Source organism: Heterodontus francisci, chromosome 4, assembly GCF_036365525.1.
Source record: "Heterodontus francisci isolate sHetFra1 chromosome 4, sHetFra1.hap1, whole genome shotgun sequence".
In the NCBI taxonomy this organism is placed as follows: Eukaryota; Metazoa; Chordata; class Chondrichthyes; order Heterodontiformes; family Heterodontidae; genus Heterodontus; species Heterodontus francisci.
The window spans coordinates 56,805,975-56,829,677 of record NC_090374.1 but is presented as its reverse complement, the minus strand read 5'-3'; the positions used below and the strand labels follow the sequence as shown (position 1 = coordinate 56,829,677).

Here is a 23,703-nt window from a genome sequence, read left to right as displayed (position 1 = left end):
GGCAACTGACTCCCACAACTTGTGATCAATGTCACAGGACTTCATGTCCCGTTTGTAGACGTCTTTAAAGTGGAGCCATGGACGGCCGGTGGGTCTGGTACCAGTGACGAGCTCGCTGTACAATGTGTCCTTGGGGATCCTGCCATCTTCCATCCGGCTCACATGGCCAAGCCATCTCAGGCGCCGCTGGCTTAGTAGGGTGTATATGCTGGGGATGTTGGCCGCCTCGAGGACTTCTGTGTTGGAGATACAGTCCTGCCACCTGATGCCAAGGATTTTCCGGAGGCCTTTAGATTACCACATCCAATAACAATCACAACATACTGTACCCAATGAGGTATAGAGTGGTAACAAATGGGTTCATCTATGTGGTCCTCTGCTCTGACAATAATAAAATGTGAGGAAAATAGCGAGTGAATATAAATTCTTTTCCATTGGGAAAAAGTGAAAGATGCCATAAACTGCTCTTTTGCAGCTCACAGAAGGTGGACTGAAGCAGCTCAACTTCCTACGCAGTACTAGTTGAGGAGCACACCCAGTACAGGGAGACAAGAATGGAGGGAGTTTTTTTTTTAAATTTGCATCTTTGCATTGAACATTTATGTTCTTGGGAAAAACTGAACAATTTGATATGACTATTCCAAAATTTTAATTCAAAAACCTTACATTTCGGCTTAATAGAAACAGTGATTTTTATCTTGTATGGAAAGCTATAAACCAGATAAACAGATCAAGGTGAAGCTGAATTCTTCAGAACATTCCTCCCAGTTGATGATAAAACAGTGTTAGTGAAGGGGAAGCCAAACAAAGTAGTACTACGTGCTTTAATTATCAAGAAGTCATGACTTATTTTTATTATTGGAGAGGTTACATGACAACAGAGAAAACAAGATACCTACTATACGTAGTGCAAACAATTTTAGTTTTAACTTCAAAAAACCAATACTAGTAAGATAGGAGTTAGTTATGTCTTAAATAAGTAAAATTAAAATGTATTAAATTTAAGTGAACAGTTATGTCTCTTTTGGGCACATAATATCTCACTTGTTCAAATAATGTTGCCTTTTCCCTTCCAGATGATTTACTAGTGGACATTTTATTCCAGATGGGAGAGTGAGATAGTGTGTACCAAATACCTCTATAATTTACATCAATGCCACTTCTCATTTGCTCAGAAAGAGGAACAATTGAAATGGTGGGTGGATAATCAGCATTGAAAGAAGTCAATTCCCCCCTCCCCTGCATTATACAGTGCTATACTGCAATTCATGGGATTGGTTAAGAATCAAATTTTTAAAAACTTGCATTTCAATAGCACTTTTCATGACCTCAGCATGTCCCAAAGCATTTCACAGCCAATGAAGTGTAGTCACTATCATAATATAGGGAAACACAACAACAAATTTGCACACAGCAAGCTCCCACAAATAGCAATGTGATAATGACCAGTTAATTTGTTTTAGCGGTGTTGTTTAAGGGATAAATATTATCCAGGACACCCAGGAGAACTCAGCTCTTCTTCAAAACAGTACCATGTCATCTTTTACGTACATCTGAGAGAGCAAACAGAGCCTCAGTTTAATATGTCATCGGAAAAACAGCACCTCTGAGCAGTACCCCTACATTGTGCGCTCTCTGGAGTAGGACTTGAACCCACAACCTTCTGACTCAGAGCTGAGCATGCTACCCAATGAGCCACAGCCGACATCATTAAGTTCACTCAGCCAATGCAAGCAAGTTCCAAGTCACATGCAATTCTGGACCCTCAACTCAGTGAGTCCTCAATTAACCATTCTTTTCATTTAAAAAAAATCTTATTACATTTACTCAAACTATTTAGATCCTTTAGAATAGACATTATAAACCAATTTATAAATGAAAATCCACAATCTTTCTTACATTCCTTCACCATCTTCAAGCATGTTGACACATATATATGACTTCAATGGCAGAATATTTACAATGATCACCTTTGAATTTTGTTTGTAAATATTTGACAAATTAAATCTCTTTATAGCCTAAAAGTTCTTTGTGTCATACACTGTTTAAAATATCAGTGATTTTTCACAAATATTAGTAAGTAAAGACAGCTGAAAACCAGCTATCTCATTAGATTACAGTTGCCATTTGTCCACAAGTCTGTCTTCTTAGCACAAGGCCATCCATAATGGCCGGCATTTAAATGTTATCTTTCATCCACTGTTCAACCCACTGTACAATTTGTTCCAAATTCCTTTCCAGGTCCTCAGGTGTATTGCTGAGTAACTGATGCACAATCTCCTCTTTATATGATTCCATAGCCTCTTCATATATAGTCTGGAAAATCTCACACTGTATGTTGTCCTGAAGCTTCTTTCCATTGTAACCCCTGAATAAAGATTAAAAATAAAGTGGAAATTGTCACGTAATGAAGTGACTTTTCTTGACCACTGAAAGCAGATTTGTTAACATTTTACTGGCAACATGAGGGAAATGGAAAAAAAAGGCAACTTTGAACAAACTTGTAGAATGGTGCACATATTTCGTTCGTTTCAACAATGGAAGATAAATCAACAGTTTCATGCCAAAATCTGTAATGGGTTATGTGTCGTGTCAGAAGACTTAATCTTTTGTTCAAAAGTAAAAACAAAAAAGTTTCAAAAAAGGAGAGCACAATCCATCTCTGGACCTTGTGTACCTCTAACTAAATGAATTCAACCTTACTGAATAACTGGTTCAGTTTAACATGGAATTGACCTTGCATGGGTAAAGATGAGACCAAAAGTTCTGGAGCAAATGCTGGAATTTTGTCTATGTACGGGGGAAGAGAAGGGCAAATAGGTGAGCTCAAGCTTTAACTTGATAGTCATTCAAGCCTGACAACTTTGTATGTGTTTTTTTCATTTTTTGTTGATAGGGTCAGAGGGAGAGGAAATCAGTAGAAATATTTATCTACTGTACTAGGAGAATTTGCAGTTGGCCAAGATGAAATGGCATGAATACTGATTGGGGAGATATTGAAGCTTAGACCATCCTCCCTCCCATACAGAATAAGTATCATGGGTGTCCCAGTAGTTTGGACGTAAAGCCACTGTGTCCAGCCAGTTCAGTTTACTATGGTCCCAGATTTGATCTCTAGTCTGTGCTGAGTTAGCCTATTTCAGATAGAGCAGCAGAAGTGCTACAATTGGCATCAGTGCTCAAGATAAAAAAAGGGAAAGATCAGCAGGAGCAACAGCAACACCTTGCATTTATATAGTGCTTTTAACGTAGTAAAACATGTCAAGGCACTTCACAGAAGTGTTATTAAACAATATATGACACCAAGCCACATAAGGAAATATTAGGGCAGACGACCAAAAACTTGGTCATGAGATGATTTTAAGGAGTGTCTTAAAGGAGGAAAAAGAGGGAGACAAAGAGGTTTTAGGAAGGAAATTCCACAGCTTAGAGCCTAAGCAACTGAAAGCACAGCTGCCAATGGTACAGTGATTAAAATCAGGGATGCTCAAGAGGCCAGAATTGGAGGAGTGCAGATATCTCAGAGGGGTTGTAGGGCTGGAAAAGATTACAGAGCAAGGCCATGAAGGGATTTGAAAACAAGGATGAGAATTTTAAAATTGAGGCTTCACTGGGATGTAGGCCAGCAAGCACGGGGTGATTGGTCAACAACACCTGGTGAGAGTTAGAACAGGGGCAACAGAGTTTTAGATGAGCTCATGTTTACGGAGGGTAGAACTTGGGAGGCCGACCATTCCATTCGATTAGTCAAGTCTAGAGGTAACAAAATCATGGATGAGCGTTTCATCAGCAGATAAATTGAGACAGGACCTTAATCGGGCAACGTTACGGAGGTGGAAATAGGCAGTCTTGGTGATGGATGTGGTCGGAAGTTCATCTCGGGGATAAGTATGATACCAAGGTTGCTCACAGACTGGATGAGCCTCAGACAGTTGCAAGGGAGAGGGATAGAGTCGGTGGCTAGTGTACAGAGTTTGTGGCGGGGACTAGAGGCCTGCTGCCCGACCCGAACCCGACGGGACCTGACAACATGTGTCGGGTTTGGGTCGAGTCGGGCCCCGTCTTCAGGCTCCGGCTTTCGGGTCGGGCCGGACACACAGGGTCAGTGCTGTGCCGTTAAGTATTAAAAGAAAAACTTACCTGAGCTGGGAGTCCAGGACGAAACTGAGTCTGCGCAGTGTGCAAGTGATGTCATCGTGCATGGGTGGCAGCTTCTTGAAGGTTCCGAGTCGGGAGGTAAGCAAACGGATGGCCGGGTCAGGTCAAGTTGAGTTGGGGCAGGCTCAGGTTGGGACAAAAGCGGAGAGACTCGAGCCGCGTCGGGCTCGGGTCCACGGTGGTTCTGTCAGGTTTGTTTTCCCGACCTAAAGTAGGCCTCTAGCGGGGACGAAGAAAATAGCTTTCATCGGAGGAAATTTCTGTTCATCCAGAACTGAATGTCGGACAAGCTGTCAGACATTATAGAGACGGTGGAGGGGCTGAGAACGGTGGTAGTGAACTAGAGCTACATGTCATCAGCATGCACGAGGAAACTAACACTGTTTTCGGATGCCATCACCAAGGGGCAATATGTAGATAATAGGAGGGGGCCAAGGATAGATCCTTGTGGGGACACCAGAGGAACGGTGCAGGAGCCAGAAGAGGAGCCATTGCAGGTGATTCTCTGGCTCCGAATGGATAGATAAGAATGGAACCAGGTGAGTGCAGTCCTACCCAACTCGCGACAGTAGAAAGGCTTTAGAGGAGGATGGTGTGGTCAATTGTATCAAAGGCTGCAGACAGGCCAAGAAGGGTTGGAAGAGTTTCTTCTTCTGACTGCTATCCAGCAACATCTTCCAAAACATGCTCGTGTGAAAACTGGGTTTAAAAACCAAGATTGTGATCAACCAAATTTTCTACTGCGTTCAAATAGCCTGCTGACACACAAAGCAAAGGCTCACAAATGAATAATAGACACTTCAGCAAGGTACATGAAGGGGGATCAGTGTCTATGGAACAATATTACATGCCATTACCCTTGCTTAACCCTTCCCTGCCCCCTTCCCCAAAAATGTTGACTCAATTGCTGAGTCAATAGGATGATTATTTGGAGCATAGAGGGGAAAATAAACTTAATATAAACAGTATGAATGTGCACCAAGAATATTTTGGTTATTCTGAATTTTAGATGAACAGAAATGTCAAGATAAACATTTTTGGTACCTGTTTTCCAATCGGTCATATAAAATTGAGTTATCTGTACGAAGGACAAACACAATATGGAACCACCTCTCTGGGAAGAAGTCACAACCATGGTAATCCACAATTACCCCACCTTCACTCAAGTTTTCCTCAAGTTCATCAACTACCTGTAAAACAAATTGGTCTATTAGGAGAAAGATTGACAACATACAATATGTGATAGATATCAAACACACACGTGCATATACTTTTACAAAGAAATAAATACGTATATATAATCTCGTCTCAAAACAGTAACACTAAGCCTGTCGCCAGTTCATTCCTATGTGCTGTCAAACACTTTTATTCTCTGGAGCCTCAGCTGTTTACAATCAACATTAATGACTTAGACAAAGAGGCTGAGAATAACGTACCCAAGTTTGCTGATGATACAAAGCTAGGTGGGAATGTAAGCTGTGAGGAGGGCACAAAGAGGCTACAAAGGGATATAGATGGGTTAAGTGAGTGGACAACAAGATGGCAGATGGAATATAATGTGGGGAAGTGTGAGGTTATTCACTTTGGTAGTCAGTATAGAAAAATAAAATATTTTTTTTTTTAAAAGACATAAAACTTCTAAATGTTAATATTCAGAGAGTCTTGGGTGTTACAAGGAACACAGAAAGCTAGCATTCAGGTTCAACAAGCAATTAGGAAGGCAAATGGCACATTAGCCTTTATTGCAAAGGGATTGGAATATTAGAATAAGGAAGCCTTGCTGCAATTGTATAGGGCTTTGATGAGACCATACCTGGAATACTGTATACAGTTTTGGTCCCTGTCTTTAAGGAAGGATATACTTGCATTGGAGGTGATACAGCGAAGCTTCACTAGATTGGTTCCTGGGATGAGAGGGTTGTCCCATGATGAGAGACTGAGTAAATTAGACCTATACTCTCTGGAGTTTAGAAGAATGACAGAAGATCTCATTGAAACATACAAGATTCTGATGGGGCTCGACAGAGTAGACACAGAGGTTGCTTCCCCTGGGTGGTGAACCTCGAACACAAGGGCAGAGACTCAGGATAAGGGGTTGATCATTTAGGACTGAGATGAGGTGAAATTTCTTCACTCAGAGTTGTGAATCTTTGGAATTCAGTACCCTAGAGAGTTAGGGATGCACCAGCATTCAGTATATTCAAGGTTGAGATAGACTGATTTTTGGTTTCTCAGGGAATCATGGGAGTGTGGAGTGAGAGAGGGAAAGTGGAGCGGAGGCAGATCAGCCATGATCGTATTGAATGACGTAGCAGGCTTGAGAGGCTGTATGGTCTACTCCTGCTCCTAGTTCATGTGTTACTTTAACATTGTTCACTAAAAAAAATCCTTCAGTGGATTAATGTATAAATGTATCACTGAGCTATGCAGAACAGGATTATGCCATGCTCAATCCGTGTACGCTGTGCTGACTTCAGAGCAGTGATATGGTTTTACATTTGGTCTCAACGCCTTCACATTTGGTGGTTGGCGGGGGGCTGGAACACCCAAATTTGTGTTCACAATCTTCATCCAGTGACTCGTGCTTTAAAGTATGCAAGTTTAGATTTTGAGTGAAGACCCTAATGAGCTTTGTTCCAATGTCTTCATACTGATTTTGCTAGCTTGGAAAGCTCTCACATGAAAAATGGCTATTTGGATGACGCATTGAAGGGCTGCTGGAGCCTGTAAAACTATAGCCTGACAAGAGACAGCACCAAGATAAAGAGAAAAAAGGGAAGAAAAAAACTACATAGGAGGAACATTAGTTTAATAGATTACTCAAGAGTATTTTACAAGTAATTATTTTGACTTACAGATCCCTCCTGGAACATTATCCATAAAAACCTGGTCAGCTTAGGCCACATACAAGAACAAAACAGAGATATCCTTATTCTTGCAAAAGATTCAAATTTTAAAACCTCATCAGAAAAAAAACAGCAGTATATTTGGTAGAGGAGGGTAAGAAAGAAAATTATAGGAAAAGGACTAGGCCATTTAGCCCCTCAAGCCTGTTCCACCATTCAATGAGATCTTAGCTGATCTGCAGCCTAACTGGCTCGGTCATAGAAGACAGAGGGTAACAGTGGATGGGTGTTTTTCTGAATGGAGGAATGTGACTAGTGGTGTTCCGCAGGGATCAGTGCTGGGACCTTTGCTGTTTGTAGTATATATAAATGATTTGGAGGAAAATGTAGCTGGTCTGATTAGTAAGTTTGCGGACGACACAAAGGTTGGTGGAGTTGCGGATAATGATGAGGATTGTCAGAGGATACAGATCAGTTGGAGACTTGGACGGAGAAATGGCAGATGGAGTTTAATCTGGACAAATGTGAGGTAATGCATTTTGGAAGGTATACAGTAAATGGCAGAACCCTTAGGAGTATTGACAGGCAGAGAGATCTGGGCGTACAGGTCCACAGGTCACTGAAAGTGACAACGCAGGTGGATAAGGTAGTCAAGAAGGCATACGGCATGCTTGCCTTCATCAGTCGGGGCATAGAGTATAAAAATTGGCAAGTCATGTTGCAGCTGTACAGAACCTTAGTTAGGCCACACTTAGAATACTGCGTGCAATTCTGGTCGCCACACTACCAGAAGGACGTGGAGGCTTTGGAGAGGGTAGAGAGGAGGTTTACCAGGATATTGCCTGGTCTGGAGGGCATTAGCTATGAGGAGAGGTTGGATAAACTCGGATTGTTTTCACTGGAACGACGGAGGTGGAGGGGCGACATGATAGAGGTTTACAAAGTTATGAGCGGCATGGACAGAGTGGATAGTCAGAAGCTTTTTCCCAGGGTGGAAGAGTCAGTTACTAGGGGACATAGGTTTAAGGTGCGAGGGGAAAAGTTTAGAGGGGATGTGCGAGGCAAGTTCTTTACACAGAGGGTGGTGAGTGCCTGGAACTTGCTGCCGGGGGAGTTGGTGGAAGCAGATACGATAGCGACGTTTAAGAGACATCTTGACAAATACATGAATAGGAAGGGAATAGAGGGATATGGGCCCCGGAAGTGCATAAGGTGTTAGTTTAGGCAGGCATCAAGATCGGCGCAGGCTTGGAGGGCCGAATGGCCTGTTCCTGTGCTGTACTGTTCTTTGTTCTAACTCCATATTCCTGCCTTTGTCCCATACCCCTTTGGTTAACAAAAGTCTATCAATCTCAGATTTAAAAGTAACAAATGCCCCAGCGTCAACTGAAGTTTGTAGAAGAGAGTTTGAAACTTCTATCACCCTTCGTGTGTAGAAGTGTTCCTTAACTTCACTCCTGAAAGGCCTGCCTCTAATTTTTAGGCTATTTCCCCTAGTCCTAGATTTCCCAACTAGCAGAAATAGTTTCTCTCTAACTACCCTATCAGTTACCCTTAATATCTTAAAAACTTCAATCAAATCACCCCTTAACTTTCAAAATTCTGGGGAATACAATTCTAGTTTGTGTAATCTCTCCTCATAATTTAACCCTTGGAGTCCAGGTATCATTCTAGAAGATCTATGCACTACTCCCTCCGAGGCCAATATATCCTTCCTTAGGTGCTCAGAACCGAACATAGTACTTCAGGTGTAAATTAGTGACTGAAAAAATCTAAACTCCAAATTGAATTTTACTTGGCTCCTATACAGTTATATACTGAGAGGTAGTCATTAAATACGACATATTGTGAGCGTAACAGCTGAAAAATGTCTGGTTAGGGATTCTGAATTTTATTTCTCCCCACTTAATGTATGTACAAATAAGGTAAAGATGATTGGAAGTTTGTCCAACTGTCTTGGCTCGATGATTAAACTGATCAGAATCCAAAACTTCAAGGAGGGACTAAAAAGCTAGCAGTAAGCATTAAACGAATTATTTTTTAAACAAAAAACAGACTTGAATATAAATTACGTTGCTCAAAAATTAGCAATTCATTTTGCATTACAGTATGGTTTTGTATTCCAAAACTCACCCGGTCTTCATCCAGAATGGGACACAAGTATTCTTCATCATAGCCTTCATACAGATTACCTTTGCAAGAACATTAGAAATACATTAGTTTACAGCATCACCAATTCTGAGAGAAAGCTATGGATAAATTAATTACCTCAATGCACATCTTGCAAATGTAGTGCAAGCAAAACATACCATTGCACCTGTATATAAAACAATATAAAATCATGGAAAAATGCAACACAATAGCATTGAGCCGTGATTATTACTTCCCATTGTTTTGCTATCTAAATGCAAAATGTCTATCCATTTACTTGAACACTATGTTCTTGGATAAGTCTTGATAAAAGAAATCAATCGGGTAAACTGATAGAGAAGTGTGAGAATCACTGCCAAAATAGGGACAGTTATTACTGGATTTGTTTAGTACAAACATTTCTCAACATCTTGCACTTCCACCAACATTCAGCAGTTTGGAATTACAGATTTAGCAGATCTCGTTGACAATAAAAGACCTTGTTCTAACTCATAAGTGTTTTGAAAATGTATAATTACATTCCTTTTCGTAGTACAAACACCAAGAACAATTTGCCTAGGTGCTGACAATCATTTCTACAACTCATGAAAATTCATTACTATGTTAACATCTAGTTTGAATTCAAGAAGCTAAATCATGTTATGAAGAAGAAATAAAAACAGAAAATGTTGGAAATACTCAACAGGTCAGGCAGAATCTGTGGAGAGAAAAACAGAGTTAATATTTCAGGTTGATGACCTTTCAGCAGAACTGAGAAAAATTAGAAATGTAATAGGTTTTTAACCAAGTGAAAGTGGGGAGGGTGGAAAAGGAACAAAAGGGAGGTTCTGTGATAGGGTTGAAGGCAAGCGAGATTAAATGGTAAAAGAGCTGGTGATGCAGGGCCAAAGGGAGTGGTCATAGGACAAACAAAGAAACAAACAAAGAAGCAAAAGATGTGGCTAAAGGAAGTGTTAATGCAAACGCCAGAAAAGAATGACCCCAAGCTTCTGGTCACCTGTCATTTTAATTTTCAACCTTGCTCTCACACTGATCTCTCTGTCCTCGACATACTGCAGTGCTCCGATGAAGTGCAAAATAAACTTGAGGAACAGCACCTCAGTTTTCGATTAGGCACTTTAAAGCCTTACAAACGCAACACTGAGTTCAACAATTTCAGAATGTAATCTCTGCCCCTTTTTGTTTTCTTTTTCTTTACTAGTTTTGGTTTTACTCTTATTTTTGCTTTCGGAAGATGATGTTCATCATTCTGCCATTCATACCTCCTCAAGACACATCTTTTGTTTCTTTGTTTGTTTCTTGTCTCATTACCACACCCTTTGGCCCTGCACCACCAATTCTTTTGTCATTCAATCTCCCGTCTTCCTCTCTATCACAGACCTTGCCTTTTGTTTTTCTCCCCCCACCCTCTCCCCTTTTACTTGCTTAAAACCTATTATATTTATAACTTTTTCCAGTTCTAATGAAAGGTCATCAACTTCAAAAATGTTAACTCTGTTTTACTCTCCACAGATGCTGTCTGACCTAGGCTGACCTGACCTGGAGTATTTCCAGCATTTTGTGTTTTTATTTCAAATTTCCAGCATCAGTAATATTTTGCTTTTGTATGATGATAACCAACATTCTGTATTATCAGCTTCAGTCGTGAAAAATTAGTCAAGAAATTAAAAAGTATAGTTGTGTTTACCAAGACTAACAGTTTACATTATTGAGTAGAAATGTCAATCCAAGGCACCCAAGAATTACCAATCTTTTTGAGGGCCATGTGGATTTTTATAAAATCTGACTGCAGACAATCCTAATAGCAGAGTGAAATTGCGGAAAAATTGGCCAGATTAGATTAGAACTCAATTCTGTCCCAGCAATTACCAGATTAACATTTTCAAATGTCATTTCAATTCATGTTCACCTTCTTTTGCCAGTTCTCCCACATTAATGTAAGACAATCCAGTTCTTCCAGCTAACTCTTTACCAAGGGTGGTCTTCCCAACTCCTGGAGTACCTGCCAACATAGTAAATGTAAACAATATTGTGACCTATTAAAACAGAGGTATGGAGGCTCAGCATTAGCAAGCATAATCTAGGTTAATCCTTAAGAAATACAATTCACTATATTTATGCAACTAACTGTATGGTGTAGGCTTAATCAACTGGGCAAAACGTTATCTGCAAAAACAAAGCTATAGAAGATTGTTTGTTGATAATTATACAGTTTTTTTTAAATTTACATTCCATTACCTCCACCTTTGATGCTTTTGTCCTCAGTCCTTACTCTGTCCTATGCCAGTCGTTCACCCTAATAGGGCCCCCATCTTTGCTCCCTCAAATCCAACTGGTGTTACCTGGTACACAAATTGAATTAGCTATTCAACGACAGATCAGGCTGGACCACATCAAGTGCTATCAGGCCTGAAGCTTATCTGCCAAAATTGCTCACTTCTTCAGGATCACCCTGGAGAACTAAATTAAACACCAGTTTCTTTTCTCAACTGATAACCATTTTCTAAATCCCTTTCCCCTCCACCTTCACAAACAACAAGCAGCTCACAGCCTACTTTGTCACTAAGATCAAGTCGTTTGTTCAGCTGCCTCTGCTGCTTCCCCTCCATCCTCTTGCCCATCAAGTCATACCCCTCCACCAGGCTTCTCTCTACTGTAGCTATGAACCTGCATTTTGTCAAGTTTCTATCCTATATCCTTTCATACCTTCTCCAAACTCAGCCCATCCACGAGACATACCACCTGCTCCATTAATGCCATTCCTACTAAACTGCTGACTACTCAACTTCCCTTATTGATCACCATGCTTGTTGACATTGTAATTATGGTTTCCTCTCCTCTGGTACTATTCCCTCCTTTTCAAAACTGCCATCACACTCCTCCTCCAAAAAATCCACCCTCAACTCCTCTGCCACAAATCCAACTTCACTTTCCTGTCCAAAGGACTTGAAGGTATTGTCACCTCAGAAATCCATTCCCATCTTTCTCACAGCTCAATATTAGAATTTCTACAAACACATTTCTGCCCCCCACAGCACTGAAAAGGCTTAATCAAAGTCATGAATGACCTCTTCTGTGACTGTGACACACTATCCCTTCTCATCCTTCTTGACCCATCTGCAGCTACTGATGCAGTCTAACAAACTATTCTTCAATGCTTCTCCTCCATATTAGGACTGCCCTCACTGGGTTCCACTCTTAACTGATTGTAGCCACAGCATTGCCAGCAATGGCTTCTCTTTCCACCCCATTACCACCGAAATCCCCCAATGATTTATCCTTAGGCCCCTTCTCTTTCTCATCTCATGCTGTTCCTCAATAACAGCAAAATGAAATCAGCTTACATACACATGCTGACAACATCCAGCTCTAACTCTCCATCTCCTCTATCGCATGTTCTGTTGCCTGTGTTGTAAGATCGCTTGTCCAACAATCCAGTCCTAGATGAGCCACAATTCCCTACAGTTAACACCAAAGCCATTATCTTCCACTCCCACCACAAACTCCAAACCCATGCCACTGATTCCATCACACAACTGACCACTATCACAGGCTGAACAAGGCTTCTTGTAATTCAGAGTCCTGCTCCACTACAAGCAGATCATCTGACCCCATATCTGCTCGAACATGCCTGCCTCCACCTCAGCCCATCTGCCAGTGAATCCCTCATGCATGCCTTGGTCACTTCCAAACTTAATTATTCTAATGGTTTCCTAGCCAGCTTCCCATTCTCCACTCAGAGAATTCTGCTGCCCTATACTATCCTTTATGGCCCAGCATCCATTTTTATTAAATTACACTTCTGTGAAGCACCTCGGGATTTTCTTCTAGAAAAAAGACTTGCGTTTATATAGCGTCTATCATGACCACCAACATCTCAAAGCGTTTTACAGCCAATTAAGTACTTTTGAAGTGTAGTCACTTAGTTACTGTGGGAAATGTGACAGCCAATTTGCACACAGCAAGTTCCAACAAAGTGAAGTATTGACCAGACGATCGGTTTTTGTAATGTTGGTTGAGGGATAAATATTGTCTAGGACAGCAGGGATGATGCCCCTAGTCATCTTCGAAATAGTGCCAAGGAATCCTTTACACCCATGGGACCTCAGTTTAATGTCCCATTTGAAAGACAGCACCTCTAACAGTGCAGCATTCCTTCAGTACTGCACTGGAGTGTCAGCCTTGATTTTTGTGCTCAAGTCCTGGAGTGGGACTTGAAACCAGAACCTTCTGACTTAGAAGTGAGTGTGCTACCAACTGAGCTATGGCTGACATCTAAAAATATTCTCCATTAAAAGAACTCTAAAATTTCAAGTTGTTACAAGTCCTATTTGTCTTGCATCACTTGTGCACAAAGATAAAATACATGCAGACTCCAATGAAAGGACAAACAAATGCCTTTCAGAAAAAGTGTCCCTTTAAGATATCAATGTCAATACATCAATTGGAAGGGATAGTCAAGACTGAGAAGGCCTGCAATAAATTACAAGATGACTAATAAACTTGCAGAATGGGCATGTAATTGGAAAATTAGTTTCAACATAGATAAATGTGAGGTATTACATTTTGGTAAGAAAAATAAGGAGGTCACATATTAGTTGAAAAATAAGAATCTTAAATGGGGTAGAGGAGCAAAAGGATCTGGGTGTACAGATATACAAATCATTAAAAGTTGCAATGCAGATCAATAAAACCATAATAAAAACAAATCAAGCACTAGGGTTTATTTCTAGAGGGATAGAATTGAAAAATACAGAATTTATGCTGAACTTGTCTCGAACCTTGACTACACTTGGAGTACTATGTACAGTTCTGTCGCCATATTATAAAAAAGGATATAGAGATACTGAAGAGGATGCAAAAAAGATTTACAAGTTTGGTACGGAACTTGTAGGTTGCACCCTATCAGAAAAGGATGAACAGGCTGCGTCTCTTTTGTCTTGAAAAGAGAAGAGTGAGGGGGTGACCCACTAGAGGTTTTTAAAATTATTAAAGATTTTGTTAGAGTAGACATAGAGAGGGTATTTCCACTTGTGGAGAACAAAACAAGAGGTCATCGAACAAAGATAATCACCAGAAATCAAACAGGGGTTTCAGAAGGAACTTCTTTGCCCAGAGAGCAGTAAGAATGTACAACCCACCATCATGGAGGGTTGTTGAAACAAATAGCATTGATTATTTAAGGAGAAGCTAGATAAGCATATGGAAGAATAAAGGAAGCTCACTATGCTGCTAGAGTTAGATGAAAACGAATGGGAGGAGGAACATAGTGGAACATAAACACCAGCATTGACTAGTTAAACTGAATGACCTGTATCTATGCTGTATATTCGATGAATTCATATGCATTTTCAATGGCATATTGTGTTGAACGTGAATAAACCACCCCCATTAACAATTCTCATCCTTGTGTTCAATTTCTTATTTGAGTCTTACTCCTCCACATCTCAATAACCTCTACCAGCCTTAAACGTCTCTATGAACTTTGTATTCCTTCAACGTCCAGGCCACAAACTCCAGAATTCACTCCACAAACCTCTCCATATATCCTTTAAGACAAGCTTTTGGTCACTTGTCAATTTGGTCTGCGTCAACTTTTGCCTGATAACGCCCCTGTAAAGTGCCTTGGGACGTTTTACTAATTTAAGGGCGCAATATAAATGCAAATTGTTGTTGAAGGCACTAGATAAATACTAACATTTTAGAAAGGTGCCTACACGCTCTCGCTCAATCGGAATGACTGACATTCGTTTTCAAAATCTGACTGATTTCAATAGCTTTAACTTAAAACAACAGTCCCATTCACGTGTACTGTAGAATACAACCGAACCACGACAGCAAATAATAAAAGTTCCAAAGAATAACTGGCCAAGGTATGAAAGGGAGAGAGAAAGCACGTTGGGGAGTGCTGCATTCCCCAAATCCCTGGAAGGCTCAGGCTCGGGCTCCTACCTGTCAGCAGAATATTCGGCCGCTTCTCCATATTCCAACCGCGTGCATTCACGATTAGGGTCCTTCGCTTGGCCGCGGCCTTCTCCAATCACGTCATGGTTCGTCCTTTCGTACCACCCGAAATGATTAAAGAAATTAAATATCGACGAATTTAATCCAGTCCGATTTAAGATTGATCCGAATGGAAAACAATGATTCATTAACACCGTCGCCCCACCACACAACAACCACAGGCAATGCTGAGGACAGCGAAAAAACAGCGCCGCAGTGAGGGAGGGCCCCGGAGAGCTGTTGGTGTTTTTAAATCGGACGGAGCTGAGCTAGAGCTTAAGCGGGGTTTGGTGGCGATAACACTCACTGGATGGTCAGGTGTGTATGGATATGAGAGTCCAGCTTCATAACGCTGTGCTCTCTTGGGTGCATCCGACATTGCTGTTCCCTGGTAATCTCTAGTGAACTCCAAGGCTTCGATCTTATTCCGGCCCTGGTAACATCATCCGCTAGTACTGAGCTTGCTGCCGCATGTTTACTGACAACATCCAGCTCAGCTCAGCTCAGTTTAGCTGTACTCATCGTCGTTGCTGTCCCGTCCTACTGCCTGTGTAAAATCGGATTCCTGGATGAGCAGACAGTAGGTTGAAAGCAGGCGTTGTGTACTTCAGGCTCCAACTCATTCAACCTCTCCCCAGCTGTTCACGCAATTTGAAGTAGTTTGTCGATATTGTGTTTGCCCAATATTTGTTAGTTTCCTGTTCTGCATTTTTTACATCCCTGAAACTTTCCCCAATTGTGCCACTGTTTCTGTCTTTGAGCTATTAAAACCCCAATCCATGTCTCCACCACCTCAAGAATTGATTACGCGAAAGGTCTTTTCCCTTCACCAGTCCCAAATCCAGTTAGTACAGAATTCTAATGTCTGATTCTTCTGTTGTGTCAAACTCTGCCACCAACCCCCACCCCGGCATAGGAATTTAAAGGCCCGTATCCTCATTTTGAAAACACTCCATTATCTTCACCTGTTTTTCATGTCCCAGCCTGCACATCTGCTCTTCTGGTTCTGGGTTATTGCTTGTGCCAACAATCAAAGTTTTATTTAGTCCATATGTACCTGCTCTTTGTCATGCTGTGTCTCCCTTTCTTCACTTTCCTTCATGAGCTTTGTTTAAAACTTGCCTCTTTTTGACTGTTTTCAGTTCGCCATCTTAAATACTTTTGAGTTCCTGCTTGATGACTTTATTCCCCCATCACTCTGCAGCAAAGAGCTGCTATATAAATGTGTTTGTATATTGTGTGTGTGTAGTCTTTGGCCTCCTTATCTCGAGAGACAATGGGTAAGCGCCTGGAGGTGGTCAGTGGTGTGTGGAACAGCGCCTGGAGTGGCTATAAAGGCCAATTCTAGAGTGACAGACTATTACTCAGGTGCTGCAGAAAAATTTGATTGTCGGGGCTGTTACACAGTTGGCTCTCTCCTTGCGCCTCTGTCTTTTTTCCTGCCAACTGCTAAGTCTCTTCGACTCGCCACACTTTAGCCCCGCCTTTATGGCTGTCCGCTGTGTATATGTATATACACACATATAAAATTGAGTGAATGAATTAAATTTGTTTTTTGAGGTACAGCTGTTTCATTATTTGGCTGCGTGGCATAGCTGTCAAAAAATCGGACTTGCTGGAAGTGAGATTTATATGATTGAGTGGCATTGCAACCCCATTTACACACCAGAAACTGTCATTTTCTTAAATGTGCAGTGCATCAAAATAAATTACATTTCTGAACCTAACTGAGTAATGTACACTGCAGTGAGAATTGACAGGCACTGGTTGTAGTGGGAGGGTTATCTATAAATCTTTCTAAAATGTAAACCATTTGTGAACCAAAGGGTTTTATTGCCACTACTGTAAGGAATCATGATGCCAGCTTGTCATCAAATTGTTATCTGGGAGATGATGATGCTCCCTATGATCTCCTAATGTTTTATGATCGTTTGCTGCAGATTTGAAACTGAACTTAAGTTTCACATTTTATGGTGTTTCTTGTATTCTGTCCTGCTGTGTTTTTGAAGGTTTGCTGCTGCATTTCTGTCAAACGCCAGCTTTCACCTTGGTACAAAGTAGCCACCTCAAAGTGCTTGTCCTAATCTCAGATGTGCTGCTCTCAGTGGCTCTGTGCAGGTAATGGGTTTGAGTTGTCTGCAATTTATTTGAAACCTGTATTTTGTAATACTCTTAAGTTATAAGGAGACTGTGGTCTTTGGAGTAAAAACTGGATTTCATAAACAATTTGCCTTTTGTGTTTTTGTGTTCCTGAAATGAAATATTTAAAGAATTTAATTCATTAAAAAAGGTAATTTCCAAAATATAAGATGATTGCTTTTAACTAATTTTAGTATTTTATTAATAAATAATTAAATTTCTTGAATTTTTATCCTCTGCCCAATTTATGGTTGAAAGCTAATTGAGTTTTGTGACCATGACTTGCAATTTTCTTTCTGCATCATTTTTCTTAAATACAATACTAGAGTCTTTTTTTTTAAAAATCATTCAATGTCACATGCTTTTCTCACAGTATACTAGGAGTTTTATAAGTGTAAGATTGAGCAGGAACAGTTTTATTTCAGGTAACTGTTAATTTAAAAAGAATAATATAGGGGAATAACCTGCTCCCTCCTTCCCTGTCATCCCTTTAATCTATCTTGTTTGTAAATCATTCAGTACCTACAAATGATCTGATACAAAGCTTCTGTGGGGATTGTATTTTTTTTCCTCCAGACAAACTTCTAAAGGGATAAAATTGAGGTGTTAGGCTGGCCCTGATCTACCTCAAATGTATTGACTTCCAACTGATCATATAGTTTTTGAGTTGCTATCTCTTCTCCTTTCTGAAGCTTGTGACATGCCGTGATACAATTTCATGGGCAACAACCACCCACTGCTATATGATCTGCTGAATGATCTGTTCTCAATCAGGGAACATACAATTGCCCTCAGTGTCCATGAGTTGGGAAGGGATTGGGGAAAGCAGCAAAGATTTCTGTTCTGACACCTGCTGCTCTTCTTCATGTGTGACCATGTATAATAATTAACCATCTATTTGTAGGGGCCTAATCATGTTGTCACCTACACTCTTTCAGCAGGGATCACTGGACAGTTATCAGGAACAGAAATGATAGCTGGCTTTGCTCCTCATTTCGCTTTGCCCAGGTAAGGGACATTGGGGTCAATTGTAGCTCCCCCAATTTTTGTAAAATCATTTAGCATACATCAGCAATCGATTTGGAGTTCTTTGTGGTCACTGGACTAGTAATCAAGAGGCCCAGGCTCTGGGGACATGGGTTTGAATCCCACCATGGCAGATGGTGAAATTTGAATTCAATGAATAAATCTGGAATTAAAAAGCTAATCTAATGGTGGCCAGGAAACCATTGTCGATTGTTGTAAAACCCAGCTGGTTCACTGATGTCCTTTAGGGAAGGAAATCTGCTGTCCTTACCTGGTCTGGCCTTTATGTGACTCTAGACCCACAGCAATGTGGTTGACTCTTACATGCCCTCTGAAATGGCCTAGCGTGCCACTCAGTTCAAGGCAATTGGGGATGGGCAATAAATGCTGGCCTAGCCAGCGCCACCCACATCCCATGAATGAATTTTTTAAAAACATACGATGCAATGGGGTAGAGTTTCAGCTTTGGGCACAGTCTGAGATTGAGGCACAAATTGAGCCCAAATTTGCACTCATTTTGAGAAGTGATGTTTTTCCCTAAGTTTCCATTCAAACTCAACTTGCATATCACCAAATGCAAAATCTGCCATGAACCAGCACAATTGGGCAGCATTTTAAAATATAATTTTTTTAAATTGCTCTAAAAATATTCCTTGATATATTTGAGCGGTAACTTGATAAACCCATTTTCATCTGTATTAATAAAACTTTATCACAAAAAAAAATTTACATTAGCCTGTGAATAACCTGATTTTAAACGACTGGAAATAATTTTTAAAAAGATAGTCTAACAGTTTTATATATATATCAATTAGATTGGGATACAGTAGTCAGTTCCTTAGTAAAGTTAAAAATAAACTTTCAAAATGTACCTATTGGTGTCCTTGCATCTTAAAGATCCAAGTTAATTTTTGGAGCTGCCTTGAAGGCCTGTCAAGGGGAGCACAGTTAGTAGGAACTCTCAGTGGTGATTAGTTCACCCGGGGGGGGGGGAGAGGTAGGCCAGTTTTGTGGGCAGGGCCTGCTTCTAGCTCAATATTTTTAAAAGTGACGCAAAAGATCACAGAAACTGAAGTCGTGATGAATGCAATTTGTTCTTTAAACTCCGTGACCTTTTGCGCCTATTACCCTGATATTGCGAAAATTGTGCTGAATAAACCAGCAAAATCGAGCAGAAATTCCAGGTCACTAAGAGTTTTACCAATGACTGGGCAAAACTAAAGATTCACCCCAGTGTGCCAATTTTGTGTTAATACGTGTTACTTAATAAGTACAAATAGAGGTAAATGATTATAGTTAAAACTTGGCATTTTCTTTCTATCCTGAAGCTGAACTTGTGAGAAGTGACTTTTTGTTGAAGGTGCAGAACGTAGCCCGCTTATGACTATCAGCAGAGTTGATGATGTCAAAATCCTCTCTCAGCAGAAAGGTTGTTTCTGCTAAGGTAAATGTATTTTACGATCAGTATTTCAGGATTATAGTTTGTGCATCATGTCACAGTTACAGCACCTGGATTGAGAACATATGCTGCTTGTTTCCTTGTCTCTAATTTCTGTGGTCATGCAACTTTTATTTTTTTTAATAGAAAAGTCCAAACTTCAATTATAGTAAATTATTTCTCTTCCACATGAGCAACTTTAACTTTTGATGCTAGGAACATGACAGTTTGACTCTGCTTTTAAGACATTTCAGTTGTTGATCATTTCTCTAACTTGTTACCACATGGGGTAGTTGAGGCAAATAGCATAGATGCATTTGAAGGGAAGCTAGATAAATGCATGAAGGAGAAAGACATTCTGATTGAGTTAGGTGAAATAGGGTGCACAAAGGCTTGTGTGGGGCATAAACACCAGCACAGTTAGGCCGAATGGTCTGTTTCTGTGCTGTAAATTTTATATAACTTTGACAGTTCAGGAGGTAACTGTAACGTGATGCTGAGCCAAAAAGAACAGGTAGACCTGGGTTTACTCACTATTCTGAATTGTTCTCAGCTGAGACAGCGGACAGTGCCTTAAGCTCCCTGGGCTAGAGAGAGGGGACATAAGGCATACTGTTTCTGACCTCTGCTGAAAAACTGGGTTGCCCCAGTGTTGTCAATGGAATCAAAAATTAATCTAATGAAATTGCTCCGATTTATAGGGGCATATACAATAAGCACCCAAGTCATAAATAAAACAAAGGAAACTTATCAAATTAAATCATAAAACTGTTTTCACTGTCAATTATGCACTCCAGCCTCTCTGGTGCTGAATGCTTCCAAAAATCCTCAATGGTATCACCACATACCCTTTCTCCAGGGCCATCTGGGTGCGGATATTGCCATGGAAGAGAGGCAGGCATTCGAAACAAACAATCCCAACAGTTACATATATCCTGGAACTGTTGACGGCCAGGCCCAGGAGCAGATCCACTAGGCGGGCCTCTGATTTGCCTGGCACCCTCTGCGCCCGGTGACAAAAAATGAGGAGCATGGAACTGGATTGCTGTCAAAAATTGAGATGCAGCCGTTCAAATAGTGAAAAAAACTCGGTGACTAGACATACGAAATTTTCATTGTGAGAGGTACCAAAGAGCCACTGAACCATATTCTGTACACACACAGATTTTTAGGAACAGAGGGTAACTTGGGGCGAAAGGAGAAAAAGCTAACTATGTTTTGTTTTTTCTTTAAACCCAGACTTTAAAAAAAAATTGGACTGTATATTTTGAAATTGATGATTTGGGATACAGTTTCTAATTCAAAAAATTGACAATTTTATATTGTTCATATTACTATTTGTCTTTTTGGTCCAGGAAAGAAATTTAATGGAAATAAACTTTCATCATAGTGACAAGACTGTATTTAGTAAATGTTATTGCAGATTTATTCTTTGGCCTCCTTGTCTCGAGAGACAATGGGTAAACGCCTGGAGGTGGTCAGTGGTTTGTGGAGCAGCGCCTGGAGTGGCTATAAAGGCCAAGTGTGACAGACTCTTCCACAGGTGCTGCAGATAAAATTGGTTGTCAGGGCTGATGCACAGTTGGCTCTCCTTGCAGATTAGGGTGTGCTATTTAACACCATTATCATCCATAATGAGTTACATCTCTCTGAGATAGTGTTCTTGATTCAGGCTGAGATGTTTATTTTTCTGCACCATGCTTTTCTAAAATAGAATAATCTTGCCATTTCTGTGACGCTAACTTAAGTTTTAAGTGAATAAGTTGTAAAACTGCACACAATGATTAAATACCCATATTGCTGCCTTTTTTCTGCAACATTTAATTGAATTATCAGAAGTCAAGTAAAAATAAACACTCCAACTTCTATGTGTCCTGCAATTTGTAGTTTTAAGACTACTGTGCTCTATTTCATCATGAGGAAGGAAATTTACTTTTGGAACCACAATATCTTTGCAGTTTTAACAATAGTTACATCATAGAATGAAAATTTAAAATCTGTAAACCAAGCACAATTCTAGCAGGTAGTAACAATTTTTCTCATGAGCATGTAGAGAATTCCTTGAGGTCTGTGTGTGACAAATGAATAATAAGTGACATTGTTTCTCTCCTCTTGGCCAATATTCATCCCTCAATCAACCCCCCAAAAAAATTATTTGGTCATCACGTTGCTGCTTGTGGGAGCTTGCTGTGTGCAAATTGTCTGCCAATCTTTCTTTACTACAACACTGACTACAGCCAATGAAGTATTGTTGAAGTGTAAGGTGCTTTGGGATGTTCTGAGGCCATGAGGGGCATTATATAACTGCAGGTCTTTCTTTTGGAAAATTGTTATTTTAGGTGACAAACTGGGTGAATCCGTCTTTTGATGGTATCAGCAACTCTGCCTTACCAGTGACTTCAGACGGAAAACCATCTAGCAATTCAGGATTAAGTGGTGGAGTTCAGAAAATTCTTTGGACAGAAAGAGACAAAATATTGCAGTCCTCCATCTTAACCAGCACAAAGAGCCGAAAAAGAACAAAAGTATCTGATGTGGAGCAGATTTTAGATCGCTGTAGACAAAATTCAGCTTCAAATCCCAATGAAGCCTGGGTGGACGAATATAGACCTCAGACACAGGTATGAGTATGCTATATAATAAACTCTATGATCCGTTCTATTGAATCAGCTGTATAGATTTTGAAAACAGATTTCCAAGCTCTCTCTCAATAGTCGGCTGTTCTGCAGCCTTTGCACATAATATTAAGATGGTGTTACAAATTTCAGGTCTGCTTTAGGTATTCTTTTGGACTAGTGGCAACAGTCTGTGTAATAACAATGAGACCCTCTTGTTATATGAATTGCATATTGTGATCCTCGCACTTGTGCTTGTCAAATTTTATTTGATAATTCTCCTGTGAAGTACCTTAGTTTTATATAGTGCCTGTGTTAAAGGCACTATATAAATACTAGTTATTGTACATTTTCTGAAAGGCAACTGATTCACACTTTAATTGAAGAAGGTCAGATACAGATCATTAAACTGATTTATTTTACAATTAGTAAGTAACTGTTTTAGCAAATCTTATCTGAATACTACGTAACTTTAGTCGCTCCTCATAAATAGGAAAAGCACAACACTTTGGTCTTTTTAGCGGACTGATAAACATTTCCTTTTCTTAGACAGTCTTATTTTTATCTTGGCCTAGGCAGACCTTCTTTAAGGAGATTTGGCTCCATTCTGTGTTAGTTAGCAGCCTTTGTGGCGCTGACCCTTGTCAGTAGAGCTGCCAATTAAACTGGTTGCACATTCCCTCCAGTGAAAGCCTGGCCAGACTCCCCTCATGTTCTGAGTGTGTTAAATGAGATAATAAATCCACTGTTTTCTAAAATCATTGTGTAACCATCTTAATGGCTGTTTGTTACCTCAAGTGAGCTAATTAATGTTCGTGCACCCTTTGTTCTGGCACATGTTTGTGAATTCACTTTCACTTCAAGTGTACTTCAGTGTAAATCACATCCAAACCCTTTCTGTGGAAAAATTATTTAAAATCCTAAAACATGACAACAGATACAAATGTAATAGTTGTGTTTTTTCAAACTAGTGTATGAATTCCTCTTGTTTTTCATATTAATCCTCAAAGTTCTCAACCACATAGTTCCTGCTGGCAAATGATTTGTTCTTAGACCTTTCAGTTCTTCTCACCAGTCAATGACTTGGAGGCATGTGATGCAGCCTGGCAAGTTTGAGCAGATAGCCAGTCAGAGACAGGGAAGTTAAAAGTGTGTCCTTTCACTCCTTGGTGCCCCACCAGGCAGCTCTTTTAAGAAACAGGTTAAAGACAATTTTCTGTCATCTTTGCTGATACTTGTTTGTAAATGGGCCAGTTTTAATGCCTCCTTACTCGCAAACAATTAGAATTAAGCTACTCTTCATGCTGTAGTCTTTGAACTGTGTTAA

General features: G+C 40.2%; 2 protein-coding genes across 7 annotated transcripts in view; one reads left to right on the top strand and one right to left on the bottom strand.

Annotated features, from left to right (window-relative positions):
* Positions 1–810: 810 nt before the first annotated feature.
* On the bottom strand, positions 811–15,310 carry ak6 (adenylate kinase 6). The gene is made up of 5 exons (XM_068029589.1): positions 15,108–15,310; positions 11,065–11,157; positions 9,138–9,196; positions 5,203–5,348; positions 811–2,368 (listed from the first exon to the last, which is right to left on the bottom strand). Exons 1-5 carry the CDS (start codon positions 15,136–15,138, stop codon positions 2,179–2,181), a joined length of 519 nt encoding a protein of 172 aa, XP_067885690.1. The 5' UTR covers positions 15,139–15,310; the 3' UTR covers positions 811–2,178.
* A 54-nt stretch (positions 15,311–15,364) lies between these two features.
* The window catches only part of rad17 (RAD17 checkpoint clamp loader component), a 69,198-nt gene continuing 60,859 nt past the window's right edge, over positions 15,365–23,703 (top strand). The window contains exons 1-5 of one of the 6 annotated variants that reach the window (XM_068029584.1): positions 15,365–15,476; positions 17,168–17,276; positions 18,239–18,305; positions 19,652–19,767; positions 22,101–22,382. In XM_068029584.1, the coding sequence (XP_067885685.1) occupies positions 19,723–19,767; positions 22,101–22,382 (327 nt within the window). In that variant the 5' untranslated portion in view covers positions 15,365–15,476; positions 17,168–17,276; positions 18,239–18,305; positions 19,652–19,722. Of the gene's footprint in view, positions 15,477–17,167; positions 17,277–18,235; positions 18,306–19,651; positions 19,768–22,100; positions 22,383–23,703 lie in introns of all 6 variants that reach the window. The other 5 variants (XM_068029583.1, XM_068029586.1, XM_068029585.1 and 2 more) reach the window with 5 other exon arrangements.

Bases quoted from the DNA above. Each gene is read 5' to 3' on its own strand.
- ak6 (XM_068029589.1), bottom strand. From the start codon at position 15,138: ATGGAGAAGCGGCCGAATATTCTGCTGACAG. The intron at 11,158-15,107 runs GTAGGAGCCCGA...CTATGTTGGCAG, and splicing joins GCCGAATATTCTGCTGACAG to GTACTCCAGGAGTTGGGAAG. The intron at 2,369-5,202 runs GTACCAAAAATG...ATCTTTATTCAG, and splicing joins TATGACCGATTGGAAAACAG to GGGTTACAATGGAAAGAAGC.